General features: G+C 42.0%; 1 protein-coding gene across 8 annotated transcripts in view; it reads right to left on the bottom strand.

Moving 5' to 3' along the window:
- Window positions 1-247: 247 nt before the first annotated feature.
- Window positions 248-20,894, bottom strand: part of FYN (FYN proto-oncogene, Src family tyrosine kinase) — a 140,241-nt gene continuing 119,594 nt past the window's right edge. For 7 of the 8 annotated variants that reach the window (XM_030447633.1, XM_030447638.1, XM_030447639.1 and 4 more), the window contains 4 exons: window positions 20,317-20,393; window positions 20,060-20,213; window positions 11,274-11,405; window positions 2,514-3,154 (listed from right to left, as the gene is read on the bottom strand). In XM_030447633.1, the coding sequence (XP_030303493.1) occupies window positions 2,946-3,154; window positions 11,274-11,405; window positions 20,060-20,213; window positions 20,317-20,393 (572 nt within the window). In that variant the 3' untranslated portion in view covers window positions 2,514-2,945. Of the gene's footprint in view, window positions 3,155-11,273; window positions 11,406-20,059; window positions 20,214-20,316; window positions 20,394-20,894 lie in introns of all 8 variants that reach the window. The other variant, XM_030447632.1, reaches the window with a different exon arrangement.

Below are 20,894 nucleotides of genomic sequence, written 5' to 3'. Positions count from 1 at the left end.
TTCTGGAACTTTGCCACCATGCCAAAGATGGGTTGGGTGCCAGGTGTGCTGGTAGAAGGAGCATTTGGCCAATTGCTTTTATCTGGATGGGATCTGTTTATCCTTACATTAGAAAATTTTCAGAGTGAACAGGAGATTTTTTCAATCTGCTAAGTCAACTTTTACAGTCACCACACAGCTATTTGTGGTACATAGAGTGTTAAGAAAAAGTTTCCATGAATTTATAGCAAAAATGCTAACAACCTTGTTTAAATTTTTTGCTAATCTTTTTATTTGAGAGATTAAAAAACCCAAACAACAAAACTCCCAACATTAAGAAAAAGAAGCAGAAGAGCTATCGGTGAGAAATGGTCTGGATTTGCCACCCAGCAGTGGCACCACGTGAGCCAGCTGCAGGCAGAGATGTGGCAGAGACCGACGTGGGACTCAGAGACCGAATGCGATACAGGAAACAGCAAACCAGAGAATAAAGAGTAAAGGCCATAAAACCCCAACAACGCCCCGTCTGAGTCTTACTTCCAACGAGAAGCATAGGCAAAACTAACATTTTAGGCTCACCCCGCACTACAGATAGAGACTGCACTGAAGTTTGTGGCATGGCAAAGGCTGCCAAGGGGCTTGGCAGAAGGGTATGCTTTGCCACCCAGCGATGGGCTGAGCACCTGACGTTTGGGCTTCGCCAGCCCCGCTGAGTTCCTACGGAGTCCTCAGTTCAGTGGATGATGTTTTAAGGCAGGGGGGTAGCTGTGGGAAAAAAAGAGGACCACAACTTGCTTCGTAAGGGCTAAAGCAAGCTAAAAGTTCAATGAGAGTTATGGCCTCTTCAGTACTCCACAGCTATAGGTACAGCAACAATGAATTATATCATATACATAACATTACTTCTACATGTAAAACGTTAACAAATTTATCATGGAAATCTGGTAACAAGCAACATTGCTGTATAAATTCACACTTCAAGAAAGGCTAAGTGCGGGACCTTCCTTTGCAAGAGGATTTTCAGTCAGTGTTTTGTATAGAAAATACTAAAATGATGATAATTTGTTCTCAATTCATTATTGGGTTAGTTTTCAGGAACGGAAAATGATTCTCTTTAGAAAATGTGTATATTTGGAATATGAATTCACAATCTAAGTATTAAATAATTAGAAAAAAGTTTCAGCTGTCAGGAAGTCTTACTTGGCTGCAATATTTTAAAGCAGTAACAGCAATACAAGGCATAGAAAAATCTTTTCCTGTAACACTTGTAAATGTAAAAGTATTCATGTTAAATGCAACAGAACTGTTAAAGAATAAACTGCTTGTAGAACAGAGAAATGAGAGACTCGATATGCATTCAGCCATGTTCCTTACAGTTGAACTCCAGCTGTTAAAAAAAGTATTGACTTCACAATTTGGAAAACGATGTCTCATAGGTAACTGGTCTGCATACTCCTATGAAATATGGTGCCAAATGGCATGACACCCCTTCTTGAAAAGTTTTTACCTTCAACATTATCTCCAGTATAAACAAAAGAACAACTATCCAAATGTAAAATTCTCCTTTTTTTTTTTTTGTTTTAATTACTAAATTAAGAAAGTTAAACAGTTTTAAAATGTAAACTTGCAAATGAACCATAACAAAATGTAATTAAGACTTTTAAATTTGAAACTCAGTATTAAAAACTCAATAGAAATAGAAAGGAATTTCTTTTTTTGGTTAAATGTAAGTAATTCAACGCTGGTACAGACAACTGAAAATGTAATACTTTGTTCTGTGCATCCCCCATGAAATGTAAAGAAGTGCATAGTAATTCCACTGGAGAACTTACAGACACAGAGAAAGTAATTTCATTAGCAGTACAGGACATTTAACACACTTATTTTACAATGGAAAAATGTTACACATAAACCAGAAAAATCCTAGTTGCATGACCAACAGTTTAGCAGGTGGACATGGCTAAAATGCTATGACTTGCTGACCATCTGAATGGGGTTATGCTGTTTAATAAATCTTTTTGAAACATTTCAGTATATGGTTTTTGCTACAAGAAGTCCTTGCAGTTTCAAATTTCCAGTTCAAAAGGTGATGGTGTAGTTTTCTTGCCTTAAATATGTTCGTTTTAACTTCAAGAACAAATCATCACACACTTGTCAAACATTGGAAACATTACTGTAAATACAGCACATGATTCCTGAAAGAGCAAAGTTACAACCACCTACAGGTACATAATCATAAACAAAAAGTGCAATCCAATTTAAAAAAATCATGCTTGGCAAAAGCCAAAAATTAGATCACTGGCTTTCATAATCCCACCAGTGTTTTCATGTCTGCAGTAAAATTATTGTTTTCTGGGTACTGCTGCAGCAGGATCCATTTGATTCAAAATGAGTTTCCCCTGCAATAGCACCCGTATTCTATATGTACAGTTATGTATATATATTATATATATTTTATATATAAAAAAGCAAAAAAACCCAAACACCTGTCCTGATTTTTTAAATTTATTTTATTTGTTAAAACATGAAAAAAAATGTTTTAGACAAAGAGGCCACTTCTGGAAAATAATACTTTTAGTTGAATCAGGAGAAGACTAGTTAAAATCACATAGGTTTTGCATTTTAAAAAAAGGAAAGCACTAGGATCAGTTATTGGCACTGAGTTACTATTTACAATGAACAGAGGTTTTGCAGTTTACATAACATCAATACAATGCAGTTTTGGAGTCTTTGATTAAGAAAAAAAAAAGTGTTTTTTCTCCTTCTCATCCAGGACATTCAGATTATTAGGACAAGTGGTCGTAGGCAAGGGCTGTGGAAGTTCCCAGCTTCAGCCCCTCCTGTGCATGGCGCTGCTGGAAGATGCTGCACTCTGGAGAAGCCTCTCACGGAGTTGGAAGCTGAAGGACAGGTGAGGCAGGACTGAGAAACCTGGTAATTCACGACAGTGTCTGAAGACCAGGGATTTACAGGTTGTCTCCGGGCTGGTACTGGGGTTCTGTTGCAGTGAAGTAGTCTTCAAGGAAACCCTGCAGATATTCGAAAGTTGGACGCTCCTCTGGGTCTTTTTTCCAGCAGTGGATCATAAGCTCGTGCAAGGAGATGGGACAGTCCTGAGGACATGGCATACGATAACCACGTTCTACCTGCTCCAAGACTTCACGGTTATTCATTCCTGTAAAGGAATAAATAAATCCAGGTAAATTCCTCTTAAATGACAGGGAAATTATCCCAAGCATAGCTATGTCTACAATAGTTATGGTTTTTTTGATCATACTGATTTCTTTTTGTTCAGATAAACAAAACAAACCCTTCCTGTTGTCCTGTTTCAGCTCTTTCTCTACTGCAAAGTAACCTGGATTATTTTCTTTCTCAAAGGAGGGTTTTAGAATCCAGGAATGAATAAAATGCTGCTCCCAAGGTTACCCTCTTGGCTTACTCACAACTGGCAATATCTGGCACATTGCCTCCTCCACAGCAGTAGCCATGAAATATACAATGTGAAGTGGCTAAAGAATATAACAAATACTATTCAAATTTCTAGAGATTAAGATGAATTTTTGAAACCCTCACACTGAGTGTGGGCCTTCCTTGAAATGCTGTGTGAGGTCATCCTCCAGAGACTTCAAGACAAACTCTGCTACTTTGGGCTACTAGGAATTCTCAGCAGCATTACCTTCAGCTCTGGTTCAGAAGCTCACTACCACTGATGCTCTGTGCTGGTTAGCATTGTTTCTACATCATTTCATTTTTTCCATCCCAACCCAGAAGAGAAAGAAGTTGTTCAGAAGACAAGCCAACCACTAAGCAAAGTAGCTCCACTGCAGAACCACATTTCTCTCTCACAAAAGGTAAAAAGCCGTATTACCATCGTGCCTGTCTCTAAGAAGCAAGCCAGGCCCTTTGCTACTTCATCTTTTCTGTGCAGTATGTTCAGCCCTTGATTCCTCTGCTGAAGTATTTTTTCACTGTACATTAATTGCAATCAACCTCAACTTTAGTTTAAATAGCTCCTCTGCTAACTCTTTTGGCTTTTTAACAGTGTGAAGAGTGAGACCAGCACTGCAGGCATGTAGAAGTATTTCAAGAGAAAGCACGCACACAGAAATTTTCTGTGGCTTGCCGGTTGGCAAGCTCTGCCCCTGCTGAAAAATATTTGCAGGTTTCACTCCCCTGATTTAGTTGGTTCTGCTCTGCAGAAGGAGGAAGGAGACTTGGACACTTAAGGTCCCCCATGACTGAATCCAGAAGCCACCACCTTGATGTTGCTTTCTGTTAGCTTATCTCCCCTGTGGCTACCATGACACTATCCTGCATTGCGTCTCCTCCACTCTGTTTTTTCAGGGTGTCCTCTTGAGGAACTTTCTTTTCCCACCTCCAGGACCCAGTGGATCTTCTCTTTCCCCTCTAAACTATGTTTTTGGTAAGCTTATTTGTGAGAAATAATTCAACCACCTTCTTCAATATAGATTTATTTGTCTACTCCACATCTTGTCTAGTGGGAATAATAGCCTGACACTCCATGTTATTTAGGATGGCAGCTTAGCTGTATCCTTAGCTTTAGTTTTTACTCTGTGTCCTCATATTCTGGCTTGATTTGATTCTTAAAGATGTTTTGAAAGAAGCATCTGCAAAATACAGCCTTTCCTGACCATCCCTATCTAGATTCTCACTTCATGTTAGGATAACAAAACACCTTTCCCTCTTATCTTGACAGTGTAATTTTCTCCTGCTGATATCCATTTGCAATGTCTCTGCAAAAATAATTTTCCTAGCCTGTTGCTGTAGCCACCTCTTTCATTGTCTTGCTCCTTGTCCCCTACTATACAAAATAAAAACTGCCTTCACTTCTAGAGTCTTCCACAGGCTCTTGTTTGGCCATGTCCTCATCAATTCACAGTTCTGGTTACTCTACTGCAGCATCTTTCATTTAAAAAAAACCACTGATGTGCTGTTGCTTATGGTGCTGGTTGCTCATGGAGGAACCTCCCCAGAAAAGTACCTCATACTCCTATGATTCCCTCTTTAGCAGTGATAATGGCAAAAAGAAAGGTTATATTGCTGATTTACAGTGTTCCTTTTCCTGCAGACAAACACTTTAGCATTGGTTTCTTGTGTTTATCACCAGCATCCACCCACTGTATTTTTGGTGTTAAACATTTGTGAGTAGGAACAAACAATTTGTATGGCACCATTAGTCGTCCATGGTTAGGACTCCACAGAGTGATGAAAACAGAGTATAAATGCTCATCTGCAGACATCAGATTCTGCACAAAGTTAAGGTTCTCCTGTATTATCAACTGCAAAATGATGTTGCTTGGTCACACAGCCTCACAAGCAACCAGAGAAGCTTGCCACACACTGAACAAATTTTTGGGTGTTCCTCATTATCCAACAGGAACATATTGTTCAAACATATTCTTCTTTTTCATTAAATTACAAAACAATGCTAGTGGTCTGTTAGTCAGCACCAACCCAAACCTTCTGGATTTGCTGTTTTCATGATGCTACAGGAAAAAAAACCGGGCATTTTGTTCATGTTGTGTTCTCAATATTATTTTTTTTAATTTGTGTTTTAAACAAAAAACTGCACCCTTTTTTCATATCCTTGTCTTTGAATTGGCTGAATAGCCACATGTTTTGGGATAATAACTTCTTCAGTGTTTTGCTTCCTTTATGTATAAAAGGCTACAAAAATCAGTGTTAGCAATAACTCAGCTACTCCATATACCATACTCCATATACCATATACTCCATATACCTAAAACCCAAACTGCAGTAGTATTTTGGCAGTACCCCTTGAAGTACAGCATGGGTGGAAGTAATGGCAGAAGAAAAGCTCCTTTCCAACTCATTTGTTATTCTAAGGTATCAAATGTTTAGTATTTTTATCCAGTGCATTACTCAGTGCTGCAAAGCACATGCTGAAACTTGATAAGGAACAGTATGCTGGAAGAAAAACCCTGAGGATAAAGAGAGGGGAGGGAAAACGTAAACAACTCTTCATTTCTTTCTCTCTTTTTTTTTTTTTTTTTTTTAAGAAAGAAGAAAAAAGGAAATGGAAACACAAAAGAGGCATTATTGTCTGAAACTGTAGTCAGCTTTTGTCCCTGGAAAGTCAGTGAATCCAGGTTTTGCTCATCTCAGTATAATCCTGGAAAATGCCATCTTTTCCTTTCTCCTTTCCCCTCCGCCCAGTAAAACCCAGATATGAAACTAAATCAAGAAATCCTCATGTTTCTTGCTGGAATTCATACATCCAGCAAGGAGTGCAGCACCTATGACTTGCCAAAGAAATTCTGTTGGTTTTGACATGTGCTAGTAATTGTAAGAAAGGATTTCCAAGTACAATTTTTCTAAAATTTGTTTCATTAGCATTCAGGCTTTTATATAAAAGTAACAATGTTTCAGGTATGTTCTTGATGTTTTAAAAGGCCTCTTGATGTTTACAAACCTATTATCTAGCTTTGCTTATCTTATCCTATTAAGTATTAGTGTTTCTCTTTGGAGAGCCTGTTGTATCGGCACTTTCTAATGCCACAGAGAATATTTGAGCAGTCTGTACAACTCCTCTCTCCTAATGAATACCCAAGAGTTTCATCTCTTTTGGTAAATAATAAATGAAATTCTGCTTGTAGTACACTCTCACACCCCTTAAAAAGTGTATTCTAAAATCCCTAAATCTGTGGAATAAACTACTCAGAAATATCCTTCTGTAGACTAAAGTTATTTTCACCTCCTTGAAAATCAGTTTGAGCTCATGATGTTTCTAGAAGTACCATTCAGACCAAAAGGAAGCATCCAATTTCCAAGACAGAAGAGCATTCTTCTTCCCTCAGAAGAGCACAAATGAAATAACCTCTTATCATCCAGCTTTATTAGTGACATCTCCAATAATCTTAGGTTGCCACAGGATATGGCTGCTTTAATGCTCAATACAATAAAAAGCTACTGCCCATGTGGACTGGGGAGAAAAAAGAAATGCTTCTTGAGGTTTCTTGAAAAAAAGCTGCAGCAGTAAGAGTTCCTGTCACATAAAAGAGGATGCAAAGTTTCCTGTTGTGGCTAAAGAAAACACTGGAGAGTGTGTTTTGTAGTGCTCTGAGGAGCTTGATTAGATGGAGAACAGAAGATGTGGAAATAGCACAGTTCTGTGCAATGCTGCTCTTCCAGAAGACAGGAAATATTCCTGCAATTAGGCAGCATCCCCACATCCAAAGCTAATAAACTATGTAGATTACTTTGGGCAATGCGAAGGGCAGCGAGGACAGTGATGGTTTTAAACAACTTTATTCTTACTTTCTTCTGTTGGATTGAGAACTACGCTCCTTCAAAACCTACTGCATGCTCCCAGACCAGTGATCAAACGAATACAGACAAAAAGGACTGAAGTAGGACTCTTAAAAAAAACATCTCAGCTGCTGTCCATCCCCAGAAATGCTGTATTTCAGATTATCCAAGAACCCAGAGCTCTGCCTCTGCTCATGCTCAAAGGTTCCTCAGACATGGACATGTTGGACCTTCTATAGCACCGTTGAGAAGGCAAAACTGTGTAGTTCCCCCAAAGGGGCTGGATGATGTTTGCACACAGAGTGTGCTTTCAAAAGAGAGAGGTACAATGGAGACATGCTGATTTTTGGGTTTTGTTCAGTGTGATCTAGAAGCATAATTCCTAACTTCTGTAGACAGCCCCAAAGAAAAGCCAGAGGTCAGAGCTCAGTGCCTTTGAGATTTTTGTCTATCAAAATGCATCATGTTAAAAGAAAACAAATTCTCTGACTACTGCTAGAGAAATGTAGCCTCCTACTCTTAAATTCCATATAAATCCAAGGAGGATTTGTGAAAGGGGAAGGAAACAGACACTGAAAAAGGTCGACTAAGCAGATTACTTTTTAAACTCTTCTAGTCTTCACTGCCCCACTGTAATAATGGAAATAGAACCTCAATGCCCAGAAAGACTGAAAGTTGCTAATTTCAATCTGCTGCCTTGTGAAAAGAATGGGACAGCATTAGGGAGGACTAGGAGAAGCACTAATGAATTAGGTATCATAGGAGCCCATTATGTCTATTGACAGAGAAATAGGCTCGATTGAAGGATGAAGATGAGGACATCTGTCAAAAAGTCAGTCTTGCTTGTGGGAACTCTGCAGCAAATCTTGATTATGGACCCCAGCCTGGTCATCATCTCTGCCAGGAAAGTCTTTACTGCTCACAAGTCCCATCGCTGCTCCACCCTCCCTTCCAAATGGGGAACCACAGAAAGTGGTTGAAATCTGGGGAACAAGGTGTGCCATGTCCTGTTCCACACAGTTTGCTCTTCACCTATATATTACCTGCCTTCTCCCTCTGTCCTCCTCATTGTGCTTCTCCTTCCTTCTGCACAAGTCTGAAACAATGCCTTGTTCTCCAAGGCATGAGATACAGTGCCCTGCAGGACTGCAGGAATGGTTACTACCACAGGACTGGGGTGTGTGCTATAAAAACCTCTCCAGGCATTAAGATCTTGTCCTGTCAGAGGGCAATCCCTTTGCCTGAAGGTCTCTCCCCACTCCCTCTGGCCTACTACAAGGAACATCAGGACAACATGCTCACAACAATTTCAGAAACTGGATACCGTAGCAGAGGGACAGCCTCATGACCCTCTTTTTGTTTCTAGGTTGACCCTTTCCAGAACTTGCAAATCCATGTGTCTGTGGTGCAAAAGGGGTTGGCACTGCCTACAAACTGCCTACAAAGGATAGACAATCCTTTATTTGTCAAGAGAAAATAAGATTCTACTCTGAGGAATTCAGGAGGTCTTTGTCACTTTGGGAAGTCCAAGTCATCTTTTCAACACAAAATAACAGAACCTTCTGAGGAGGCTCCAGTTCCCCACCACCATTGCCTCAGCCTATAAAAACTTCCCCAGTTAGAATCTGGGGAAAGAGACCAAAATGAAATCTCTCAAATTGACTTCGGAAATTCAAAATTAAAATAGAGGCTGCCTTAGGTAAAACTTAGAGAGAAGGGAGTGATGGTGACTGTGAGAATGGTAAAGGCCTCCTGGCTGAGGAGGGTGGGAGTCCTGGTGGGAAGAATGTGTCCTGGAGCAGAGCTTGGGCAGAGCATAACAGGCAGTAGGTGACCATCCAGAAAACTTCTGACTTCGAGATACATAACACACAAAAAAAGTTGCTTCCAGCTACTTAATGTCTTCCCAGTGCAGTCAAGGGAGAGTGAGCCGGAAGGACTTTCAGTGTGTGAGGGCTTTATGTAGTGTGGGATGAAGGGGGAGGACAGCATTGAAAGAGGAGAGATGCTGCCAGTTGTCTTTGATGTGCTCAAACTGCCACATAATAAAACTGTCCACATTTTCAGGACACAGACCATGCCTAGGATTTCTGTCATGGGTCCTGCAAGAAGTTATATATTGCAAGCACTTAAACATTCAGTGCTTAAAAATTTAGTGGCCTCTTCCTCCTTGAGAGAGGGAAAAGAACACTTGGGAAGTGAAAATGTCCTCTGCTGCCGTGGCCAACACCCTGTTCAGTTACAAAATTGTGCATTGACACAAGACTTAGACTGTTGCTTTTGCCTGGAATAGTATTTTTCCTGTGCTTGCGTGTGTGTCTGTGCTCACGCACGAGATAAGAGGTAAGGCTTATCACTGAGCACGCCTGCCCCAGCAATGTGGAGCTCAGGGAAAAAAAATCACCTTAATTCTGCCCTGGCTGGTGAGAGCCCCTCTGCACCCACTCTTCTTGGCAGAGACTGGGATTTTCTTCTCCTGTAGACCAGGGAGGAAAGTCTCCCACCCTCTGGGAGCAACACCATACCAACTAAGATTCACACATCTTTCTGTCTTTGGCCTTTGCCCACCAAGCCATGTCTACATTCTGCCCTCAATAAATCTGGGGAACTCATGGCTGTCCTGGGCCACTGCCAGTAATCCTCATGGCAAGAAGACCTTTGTGCTAGTGACTGACACAGCCACTCCCTGTGCTGGAAACACTCCCTTCTCTTTAACTGCATGGGGAAGTGCTGGGCAGAGGGCCTCATCCATCCCACAGAAACACATCATCTTGCTTTCTGCTACTTCATTCTCTTATCAGAGTCACAGCTTTGCTAAACTGCTTCTTGTTAATCAGGCCAAAACCCACTGCTGATCACGAGAAGCTTTCCAGTCCCCATATTTTCTTTCCAAGTATTAGCTACTGCCTGCTAGGCACTAGCAAGATTAAAATTCCTGGTAAAACTGGGAGTTTAGTTTTGCTGAGTTCAGCCTTCTGAAGTGGCACGATATACCACAGCATATATTGAACTCCACCTTGATGCCTCTCTGGTGCAGTTTGATGTATGGATCAGACTGCTTGATCATGGCACAGATTGGAAAACAGAAACTTGCTTTAGGGCACTTTCCATTAAATCAGCTGCACTGCACACAGCCATACTGGTGAGTATTTAGAGAGTTTTATTTTTTTTTTTAATAAAAAGAATAAAGATGCAGCTAGATGTCCCGTTGTTAGTATATGTGCTGATAAGAAAATGAAGGAATTAAGTTATTTTCAATGTAATGCACAGCTTTCACCTCACCCCTTTCCTCTTCACCTGAATGCCTACAATCTACAGGGGGACAACAGAATGGAAAACTCCTTCTGTGCAGGCAGATTCAATCATCCCTCCTACAAATCTTAATCCATTGGATTCTTGGCAGGGTTTCAACAAAGAGCTATGGGGCCTCTGGTTCCCCCATGCAGAGAATCTGGCCCCGCTGTGACCCTACCATGAGCTCTGGCCTGCACATTACAGAATTATTTGCTTTCCTTTCCATCCATCTCAAAAGCAAGGATTGAAATTTAAGAGTTTATAAAAAAGAGATTTTGTGATACTAGACATTCAGTCATCAAACCTTGCAGAGAACCAGACTGACAGACTAAATGGAGTAATACCACTCTGTGAGTTTAGCTGTTGGTACCTTAAAATGATGCAATACTATGGAGAGATATTTGCTCCACAGTATAGTAATTTAACATTGCTTTCATTATTTGCCTAGAATTGAATTAGCTGTATATTAATTGAATTGAGAGACATTTAAAAAAATGAGAAATGAGTATGTTGGATTTTCTGTCCTCTTGTTATTTTTATCATGACCATCACGCAAGAACTTTTAGAGTAAGGACTGTTTTCAAGCACATGAGGAGTTATGTATGACAATCACCCTCCTTTAAACCCAGTAAAAATAAATAAACATTCCAATTTCAGCATATGGTTTGTTGCCACTCCTTTCCCCAGGTGAAGCAGGGCTGTTTTCTTACCTGGATAGGGCACTCTCCCTTTTGTCACCAGCTCTGTCAGTAGGATCCCAAAAGACCACACGTCTGACTTTATTGTGAACCTTCCATACAGTGCTGCTTCTGGTGCAGTCCATTTGATGGGAAACTTTGCACCTAATGAAAGAGTAAATGAGCCTTAATCAGAACAGAGACAGAACCAAAGTCACAGCAGGTGACTGCTGCATTCTGCAATAGGTGCAGGTGGACAGAGCTACAGGCAAGGGTCACCTCACAGCTTCATGGGGTATGGTCAGAGGACAGGAGGCTGGAACATGGAGATGGACTTTAGGCAAGGGCCTACAGTGGTAGGATGAGGGGCAATGGCTTTAAATTAGAGAAGAGTAGATTTAGACTGCATGTTAGGGAAAAGTTGATGACCACGAGGGTAGTGGAAAAATGGAACAGGTTGTCCAGGGAAGTAGTTGATGCCCCATCTCTGGAGATATTCAAGCTGTGGCTTGATGAAGCTCTGAGCAACCTGATCTAGTAGAGGGTTTCCCTTCTTACTGCAGGGGGGTTGGACTAGATGACCCTTGGAGGTCCCTTCCAACCCAAATTATTCTATGAGTCTACGTAGGGCAGAAGAAAAGACTTAGCATGGAAGGGGTGGGTTTGTCCCACATCCCGAGGGAAGGCTAGGACATTTTAATTCAGGTTTGAAGTTTTATAAAAGAAAAAAAAAAGGTTTTAAAAAACAATAAGCCAAATATAATAGAAATTCTTTCTCTCAACATGTTTGAACTTAACATTTTCCCTGTGATATTTGCAACTCAAACACAGTTTCCAGGTATGAAGAGAAGTGAGATTTATTGGAAATGTACCTCCTGGTTTCCCTGCTCAAGCTGAGCAAAATGCAAAACAAACATAGTAAAAACATAAATGAAAAACAAGCCTATATATTTCATTAGAAACATGCAAGGACATAAAAGTAATACTGCCATTCGAGTTGCTTGGAGTGCAATGATGTCAAGGCACAACTCTGTCCTGTGATTTGTAACTTGACAGTGTACTTTAAGCTCCTGGCACTGAAAAGCCTGTAGTGCCTTAAATATGTGCAGTTCTAATGTGCTCATCCATCATCAGAGCTTGCAGGAGCCAGTTGTGGTAAGGATGGTAAGATAACAAGCCTTTAAACACTGATTTATTTGCTTTTCCAATCATTTACTGTTTTCCTAGGGAGAATATTTTCAGTATGACTTCAAAGAAAAGTCTTGTGGTAAAAATTAACTCATAGTATGTATGAAAAAATATGCAGACATTTCCCTGGTGCCTTGTATTAAGATATAGTCAAAAGAGTTGCATTGCTTATTGCTGATCCCCAGTGACAAACACTCTTGAATTTGGAAACAGCCTGACTTTGAATTCTCACCACCCTCTCATAAAAGTTCCCTTAGCTTTCAGAAGGAGTGTGGAAAGTGTAACAAAGTGGACAAATCACTCTCAGGGAGTGAAGTTATGGCACTGCTTACAGTTCCCTGCTGGCACTGTTCTGCCGTCACATCCAGCACTCGATGCTCTGTTATCTCTTGTTATATGCTGCAGTCTGACTGGACTCAGAGTACAAAGTAAATATGGTAATTCTCATCTCCTTACCTAATAAAACATCAGGTGTGCTAAAATTTTTCCTGCACTGCATGCAAATCATCCTAAGAAGGCATACTACTCAGAAACAAATACATTTTTCTAAGGAAAAATGAAGTTGCTCAAGTAAGTCCTGCTAAATTATAAAAAGTTTTAAAATCCCTAATGCCTGAACTCAGGAACTTTAGCTAAGCATCAACACATCAGTGGTTAGATTTGCAAAGGAGATGGAGGATTTTTGGGTGTCTATTCACTTTCTGAAAAGTCTACCTCTGTATTTTCACTAGTTAATGTACAGACAGGAGCTAAAATTTGGGTGCTTGGCTTTGGTCTTAGTCTAATTCACACCTCTTTGTGAGTCCAATCTTAGTTTAAAATACTCAAAATTTACAGAACTTTGTCTTCTCTTAAAAATCACCATGTCTGTGATGTCTGAGATCTCTGCAGCTTGCCAGCCTCTGTCCTGCTTCAGCAGCCCAGCAACCATTTGGGGTTGCCAACTATCTCCCCCAGCCACCAGCAGATCCTGGGGTTATACACTCCTCGAGGATCCCTGGAAAAACTCTGCAGGCTGTGTGTATCTGTTGGTTGGGTTCCCTAGGCCTACAGTGCATGGCTTCAGGTGGGCTCATAGAGGCACACCATGAATATGAGTGCTAATCTCTGCTCCCTCATACATGCAGCTGAGATAATACACACACACACACCATGCCAGAGGAATGAATAGCTCCTGGCTGGCCAGCAGCCTGAACGCTTGGAGGTTGGCTGGTGGTGTGAGAGACAGTCAAGCATGAGGGTTTGCTTGATTGCATGTTACATTATTTTATTCAACTTTTTTCTTTCTTTCTTTTTTTTTTTTTTTCCTTTAATCAGTTGTGTTTTTCTGAGAAGCTGAGCCAAACATGGTCTAATTCCCTTGTGCTTCATCCTCAGATCGAAAGGGAGCAACCAGCTACAACTCATCTTTGGAGGAAAAAAGTCTCTTCAGACTCCTTTGTGACCAACTCCCCTGGCATTTTTGTCTTCCCCATCTACTAACAGTGTGGCACTGGGGGGTGAGTACATGGTGTGTTGAGGGACCATAGGAAGACAAGAAGCAAGGTAAGTAGAAGTGCAGACAATTCCAGCACATCCCTTTTCCTGAGAGCTAGCCCAGTACAAATCCCACTGGACTGTGATGAGCACTGCTGGAGAAGACAAATGGTCTGTGCTCTGGATTTTCCAATAACAGGATTGCAACTCATTATGTTTCTGTGTTGCTGCTGCTGCTGTGGGTGATTCTCTGGCTAAAACAACTGAAACAAAAAAATTACATGCTCTGCACTTTGTGCAGTATTTCCTGAACTTTGGTGTGAAGAGATAGATGGGGAGAAGGGAAAGGCAAGGCTGGCAGCCAGGTCTCTCGCAGAGCCTGGTCTCATGGTTTTCTGGCCATGCAACACATGCTGGAGGCTAGATGGTCCAAGAGAGCCTGTGACCCAGTACAGTAGGACCAGCAGGAAGAATAAAGCGGAGACCAGTGAGGTGTCCCAGGCTGGTGACCTCCCCAGATGCAGGTTCAGTGCCTGCACTGCAGTCAGACAAAGAGATCCCACCCAGTTTCTGTGAGTGGATGTGTGTGTGTGCGCACGCCTAACAAAGATCCCCCCAAGGCTGCTGCCTCCCGTCTAAGGTCTGACACTGGAGACACAGGCAGTGCATTTCTGTGAAAACACAAAAATCCCCAAATGCGTTGAGAACTGCTCTGAAGCCTCCTGATTGCTACTGCTATAGCAAGTGTTTGCACAGAGGCTCCTGACCGACACATGGTCTCTGTGCTTACTCTCTTCCCAACACACCAATTAAAAAACCCACCCCCTCCCTCTGCCCAGGCCTCAGCAGCTTATTAAACAAGCTGACTTTGTGCTGCAAACAAATTACAGCATCAGATCATCAGATAAAATGCATATTACTGACAAGCATGTTAATAAATCTGATAAGCCAAATTACCCCAGCTGACAAGGCAGCCTATGTTGTACTTTGAAGGGAGATTTTGCATCACTGTGGGGGGGAATTTTTTTTATTTATTATTTTTTTTTCTGGAACACATCTTATTACAAATTAGCAGGTCAGTAACTCCATGCATACAAACCTACCATGTGTTGCATTCATTAGGTCAGGGTAGCCTGTCTTTGCTTCAGAGCAAGGAACTAATCTGCAGCTTTTATCTCTGTCCCTTTTTTGAAACATTCAGCCTTTTTTGGGTTTCTGCACTGCTCGCAACCACACCAAGCCAAAGCTTGCTCATACAACTTACTGTCAGGGCAGCTGGCTCTGCCTCCTACCTCTGAGGATTTTTGTAAAGCTCAGCCCTGTTCTTGGGGCCTCTCCCCAGGCATTCACACAGGTTATCTTCCAGGAGTATCTCCCTGGGAAAAATCAATCCGTGGCCCTGCTTTAATTCTTCATTGGCTATAAGCAGGTCGTGTGACGAGGAGCAGCAGAGGGGGCTGGGATAACTGAGTGACCTTGATGTATAACTCAGCGTGGTTTCTTCTGAGGCGAGTGAAAATCCCTCAGAGCTTTGTTTTTTCAGATCTAAATCTCTATGAAGCAGAAACCTCTGAAATTCATGCCCCAGAGCCACTGCCAGCTTCATAATGAGCCTGTTTCCGGAAATGCTACAACGCTGCTACCAAAAAAAAAACCCAAAACCCAAAACCAAACCCAACACAGCAGCCCAAGCTCTAAGACCCAGAAAACAGGGGAACTCTTGAGTTAGTGACCGGAGAACCTAGCGTGGCACTGAACTGCTCCTGAGGCTGGAAAGGGAAAGCCCTTACAAAAGGTAAAAATGAAGTGCTGAAACAAGCATGTAACAGGAAACGAGTCAGCCCTGGTAGGCGATGCTGAGTGCAGTGTGGGAGGGACTGTGCAATTAACATTTTTTGTGCTGTGAGAACGAACATGAAATTACAAGCCTGGCAACACATCAGCAATCAGAAGCAGGCTCTGCAGGCTGACCCCTCCCCAGGACACAGGGGACTAGGGGAGGAACTGTGGGTTTAAACAACCCTGGTGTCCTTTCCCTGCACGCCCCCCTTCCTCCTGCTCTTCCTCTTGACCTGGCCATGCTCCTTCTCACAGAGCAGATGGCATCCCTGTAGGAGAGTATCAGTGATCCCCACCCTGGGACCCCAGGGGCTGCCTGTTGAGAAGCAACAGTCCTTCATCCTGTCTGTTCCACAGCTGGGCTGGGGAAAAGACAGGTAAAGAGCAAGAACAAAGCCCTGAATGTTACAGCCCACAGTACAGTTGGTTGTGAACAAGAGAGATTTGAGCTGGGAGCCAACTCTCTATGAAAGGAGAGGAAGGAGAGAGCTTGGAATGGAGGAAAAATCCCTGCTCATTTCCAGGAAATAAAGAAACAATCACTTGTTTTTAGACAGTGCAGGAAGGAGATAGTTTTAAGTGTGAAGGAGGCAAAAATGATCTAAGAATTTACATACACATACTATAGCTCCCAAAATAGCTCTGGCTTGTCTGGAAGGCATCAAAAAGATCCTTATGTTTCATGTGTGCTCAGAGCAGCACTGCTGCAAGTGCTGCCAGTGTATGCAGTAGAAACATGGCCTGGAAAATAACTCTGCTTTTTTTTCCTCTCTTTATTAAGGCAATTTTAAATTTATATCAGCTGCTACTGCCTAGAATAGTAACAACTCTTCCCCAGCAATTCTGCAGAGTACTCAGCACTCTCCACAAAATGCCACATGCTTGGCCAAAACTCCATATAGCTGCAATCCAGATTACTGTAAGGGTAGCAAAACTGCATGGGAAATCCTGTGTTGAAGGTGATGAGGAGTTTCTCTCTGTCCTGTAGGATAGCAGGAGTTTTAAGCCTTGCCTTACCAGGACTGACAGAAGCATCATCACTGATGGTAGGAAACAAAACTGAATGCCTGACAGTGGGTCGGGGGATGAATGTTCAACAGCAACAGCCAAAAGAAGCAAGCCCCAATGCTGCAGGCTGCAATACAGTCCCACCACTATCGGCTTTTAAATAGGCGTCACTTTAACAGCAATGTTTTTCCCTTTGATTACTCACTTCCTCTGAAAGCAAGAGGAGCCAAATGCTCATTACAAGCCAAGAACTTTTTTTTTGTATTATTTAATGGCAGTGTATAGCTGCTAGTCACACATTTTAAATCATTAGTGGCATGACCATCTCTTTCCTTCCTGACGATTGCTGAGAAATGGCAGTGCAGACAACAAACCACTTTTTATTTACCTCACATAAATCAGGAGCGATCAGGCCTCCTTTGTTCAAACCAAAAAGAAAATAAACCAGTCAGTAAAATGCTACCACCAGGCTGAGTAATACCCACACAGGTTCAGGAATCCTGCATTTTAGCCTGCTGGGGCTCAAAGCATCCCCATCTGTTTCCTTTCAAAATATTTAATTGGAGACAAAAGTGACAGTGGGGGAAGGGAGTAGGAGATCAAGCAAGGCTGGAGAAAACCACCTCTTCCCCACATCAACAATGAGGTCTGTACTAACACACTTGAGCCAAGAGAAGAATGACTGCTGTGGAGAGAGTGACCAGAGGCTTTAATCTTCAGATTTTGTAAGGCAAAGCATTTCCTTTCTCCCACAGGAGCTGCCAGTCTGGAGCACTTGCAGTCTCCCTCCCCTCTGCTGGCCAGGCTCTTCTCCTGTGTCAAAATTCCCACTGAAGCAGTAGTCAGCTAGATAAACAGAGCAGTCCCCAGATGCATCCCCTTAGAGGCTGAAGTAAGAGGTCATGGGAAACAAGCAGAGGCAACCGTTTCCTTCTGATACTGTGGTCTCCACCAAGCAATGCTCAAACTTAAGTTTAACTAAACAAACCAGGGCAGAATCCCACTTGAAGAAAAATTCCGGTGGTGTATTAGAAACCATGTGTCTTCCTCAATAAATAAAAGGTCCTAGCCAGTGCACTCGGCTGCCCATCTTGCTTGGAAGTCAGGTTAATTGCAATGAAATGTAAATTGAGAGTGTTCTGCTTGATCAAAAATGCACACCTCCCTAGAACAATCTACCACTTAAGAAAAGGTCAGAACAGTATCAGGGAAAGTAGGAAAACCTTCCTAGAAGATGCCTGTGATAACAGCTCTTTGGGTCTCCCTTTTAAGGAATTCTGTAGCTCTGAAAGATTTAAGCCTGACCCTAAGGTCAGGGGAAGGAAGTCCATTGCACTGAAGCATGGAAAGGATGGGTGATGTCTCCGTCCTTGCACAGAGAGATGAAGCCAGGCAAACATGATTCAGATATTTGGATCATAAGGGATGCAGGTTAAAAGCCAAAATAGTTCTCCCTTCCCAGCCACATTTTCCATAATATCAGTGATTTCTGCAGTGGAAGAATGGCAGGGGATACCCATGACTATGCTCCTTCTCCCAGCCAGTCCTGGTGTTATGCTTTTCTCAGCTCAAAATTTTTCCACCCAAAATCCAATGATTTTTATTGATTTAAAAAATCTAAACTTCTCCTCAGCGTCAGTCAGGCAGGTTTTCTGAGCTTTCAAACAAGTGAAGAGGGCAAAATTATTTTGAGAGATTTTAACCAGGAAGCAAACAGGTCATCAGAGGATTTCCTAGGGATCGGTAGCCTGAAGAGATCTGGCCAGAAGTAGGTCACATACTTGTCTATTAAAACAAATAATTAATCATGTCAAACTGTATGTTGGGTGTTTTCCAAAAGGAACAAAACAGACAGAAATAGAGACAATATGGGACACCATTTCAAAGCCATTTAGCAGACTGGATCTGGCTGCCTTGCTGAAGGAAAACTCTTGTTTTACACAGAGGAAAGGCAAGCAGGCAGCTTTCTGTCTACCAGAGCCTTCAAACACTCTTGTTACTCTGGAGGGAATGACACAAAGCTATTTTTTCTAGCAGTGAGTAATTCCCACCCTCAGGTTGAAATCAAGAGTAGTTAACTCTCTGCATTAGTACCCACCACAGGTTCTTCAAGGGCCCCCCCAGTACCAGGCCTTGTCATCCCAATGTGGAGCAGGCAGCTTCCAGGGTGGAGTCAGTCTGGGGACCACATTGCTGCAACGAGGTACTGCTGACAGCAGCTCTGAGGGGTGTGAAAGGCATGAGAGCTGTTGCTCCCAGGCCAAGACAAGGAATGTTGGAAACTCTCTGGCTCCTTCTGTCAACACTTGAGAGTTGCAGAAAGAGGTTAGTTTTTTCCTAAGAATTAATGGCAAAGCCCGTGATGAAACAGGGACTTCTGGTCAAGAAAAAAAAATCTCACAAGAGGACAGGGTAAATGCAGGGTATGCAGTACTTAGCTGACCTGTGCTTTCTGATGACATACAGCAGGGTTTAACGGGACACTCCTTGGCTTTGGCACTGAAATTAATGGTATTTACCGACACACATTGAGCAAGCATTGCCAATGTACTGCCAACAGAAAGAGAACAAAACTGGAGCTCTGCAAACTTGGACCAACATCTGACAACTAAGCATGGCTTGTAAAGAATGACTAACTAACTACAAAGAGCCTGTTTCATGGCTCAGTCTGAACATACACATGGTTTTTAAAAAGAGCTACCATTCTCTTTGAATGTGTATCTTTTTATAGTGTATCAGAGGTCAGCTGTGCCCAGCACTCTGTGTGGCACTGGAAAATGGCTTTTCTATTACAGTAATTTTTAAAGTTCCCAAAGAAAACATAGTGCTCAGAGAGAAAGCTTCCCTTGCATAGAAACACAATTCTTTGAACTATATATTTGAAATAAAGAAAGAATAGCACAGTGATGTTGATAGTGGCTGCTAAATACTAGAAAGCACCCTAAGAAAGAAATAGTTTATGTGGGCTTTTCTGGATAACCCCATTCAGGCTTTCAAGGCTGGTAAGTGAAGTAACCTCTCTGTTATGGCACCATGAGGATCTTGTCTTTACTGTCACTTCACCCACCTGTGCTATCACTAATCATCTTTGTTTCATTTTGGGCAGTTTTTAAAGGGCAGAGAGCTAAAAGAGAAGATTGCTTTAGGGCACGTACTCACCTGAGAAGTTCTGGGCTAGGATTTAGCATGAGTTCAGGATTTACTGAAAGGAAATCCAAAGCATTCAAGGGAGAGCTTTTTAAAGCCACGTTCTGCTATTCCCCTGTCACAAGCATGACACTCAGAGCTACATCTGCTGCTGTATCTACCTTGTCTGGCTGTATATTCGTTGTCTTCAATCAGTCTTGCCAATCCAAAGTCAGCAATCTTGCATATTAGGCCATTCCCCACCAGGATGTTCGCAGACCGCAGATCTCTGTGTATGTAATTCATCCTCTCGATGTATGCCATGCCTGCAGCCACCTGCCAGCAGCAGGAAACACAATTGGTGCATTTTAAAACAAACTCAGACATACACAGGCTATAAAGCATATACTCCTAAGTGCTCAGTACCCTGAAGACAGACCTGGGCTGCCATGTCCACCAAATTCGGTAACTTCAAAGCTCTTCCTTCTCCGTCTTTTAAGAAATCTAGCAAACTCCCTGCAAATGCAAAGTTGACACAACAGAGAGATGTTAGGGAAACAATGGCTATTCATCAGGAGGGAGATACAGAAATATGTGTAATATTAAAGACAGTAATGTTTCCACTTCCAGTGGACAGTTAAAAAAAACAAAGACACTACTGTAGAATTCTCCTATTATACTTGTTTCACTTCTTTAAAGTCAGCTTTTAGAAGAATATCACTACCCCACAAAGAGTTGCAGGGAAAAGAAACAGCATTGTTTTTCATTTCCTTGATCATTACTGAGAAAGCTGATCTTTCTTAACTTTTCCAGTGCTCTTTGAAACTACATACCTGTTATTCTCTAAAGGCCTCAGCTAGCAGCAAAGCATCAGCTCAGTTCCAAGCCACACAAGCTGTGGAAAAAGTCAGATCCCAGCTCAACCTGCTCCAAAAGAGAGGTCAGCCTGGAGCCTGGTAAGCTAAGAGAGGCTAACATTAACAAAGGCTCCTTCTCTAGGAAACCCATAACTAAATG

Source organism: Calypte anna, chromosome 3 (assembly GCF_003957555.1).
Source record: "Calypte anna isolate BGI_N300 chromosome 3, bCalAnn1_v1.p, whole genome shotgun sequence".
Taxonomy (NCBI): Eukaryota; Metazoa; Chordata; class Aves; order Apodiformes; family Trochilidae; genus Calypte; species Calypte anna.
Note: the sequence above shows the minus strand (reverse complement) of the source record. Positions and strands in the feature narration are given on the sequence as shown.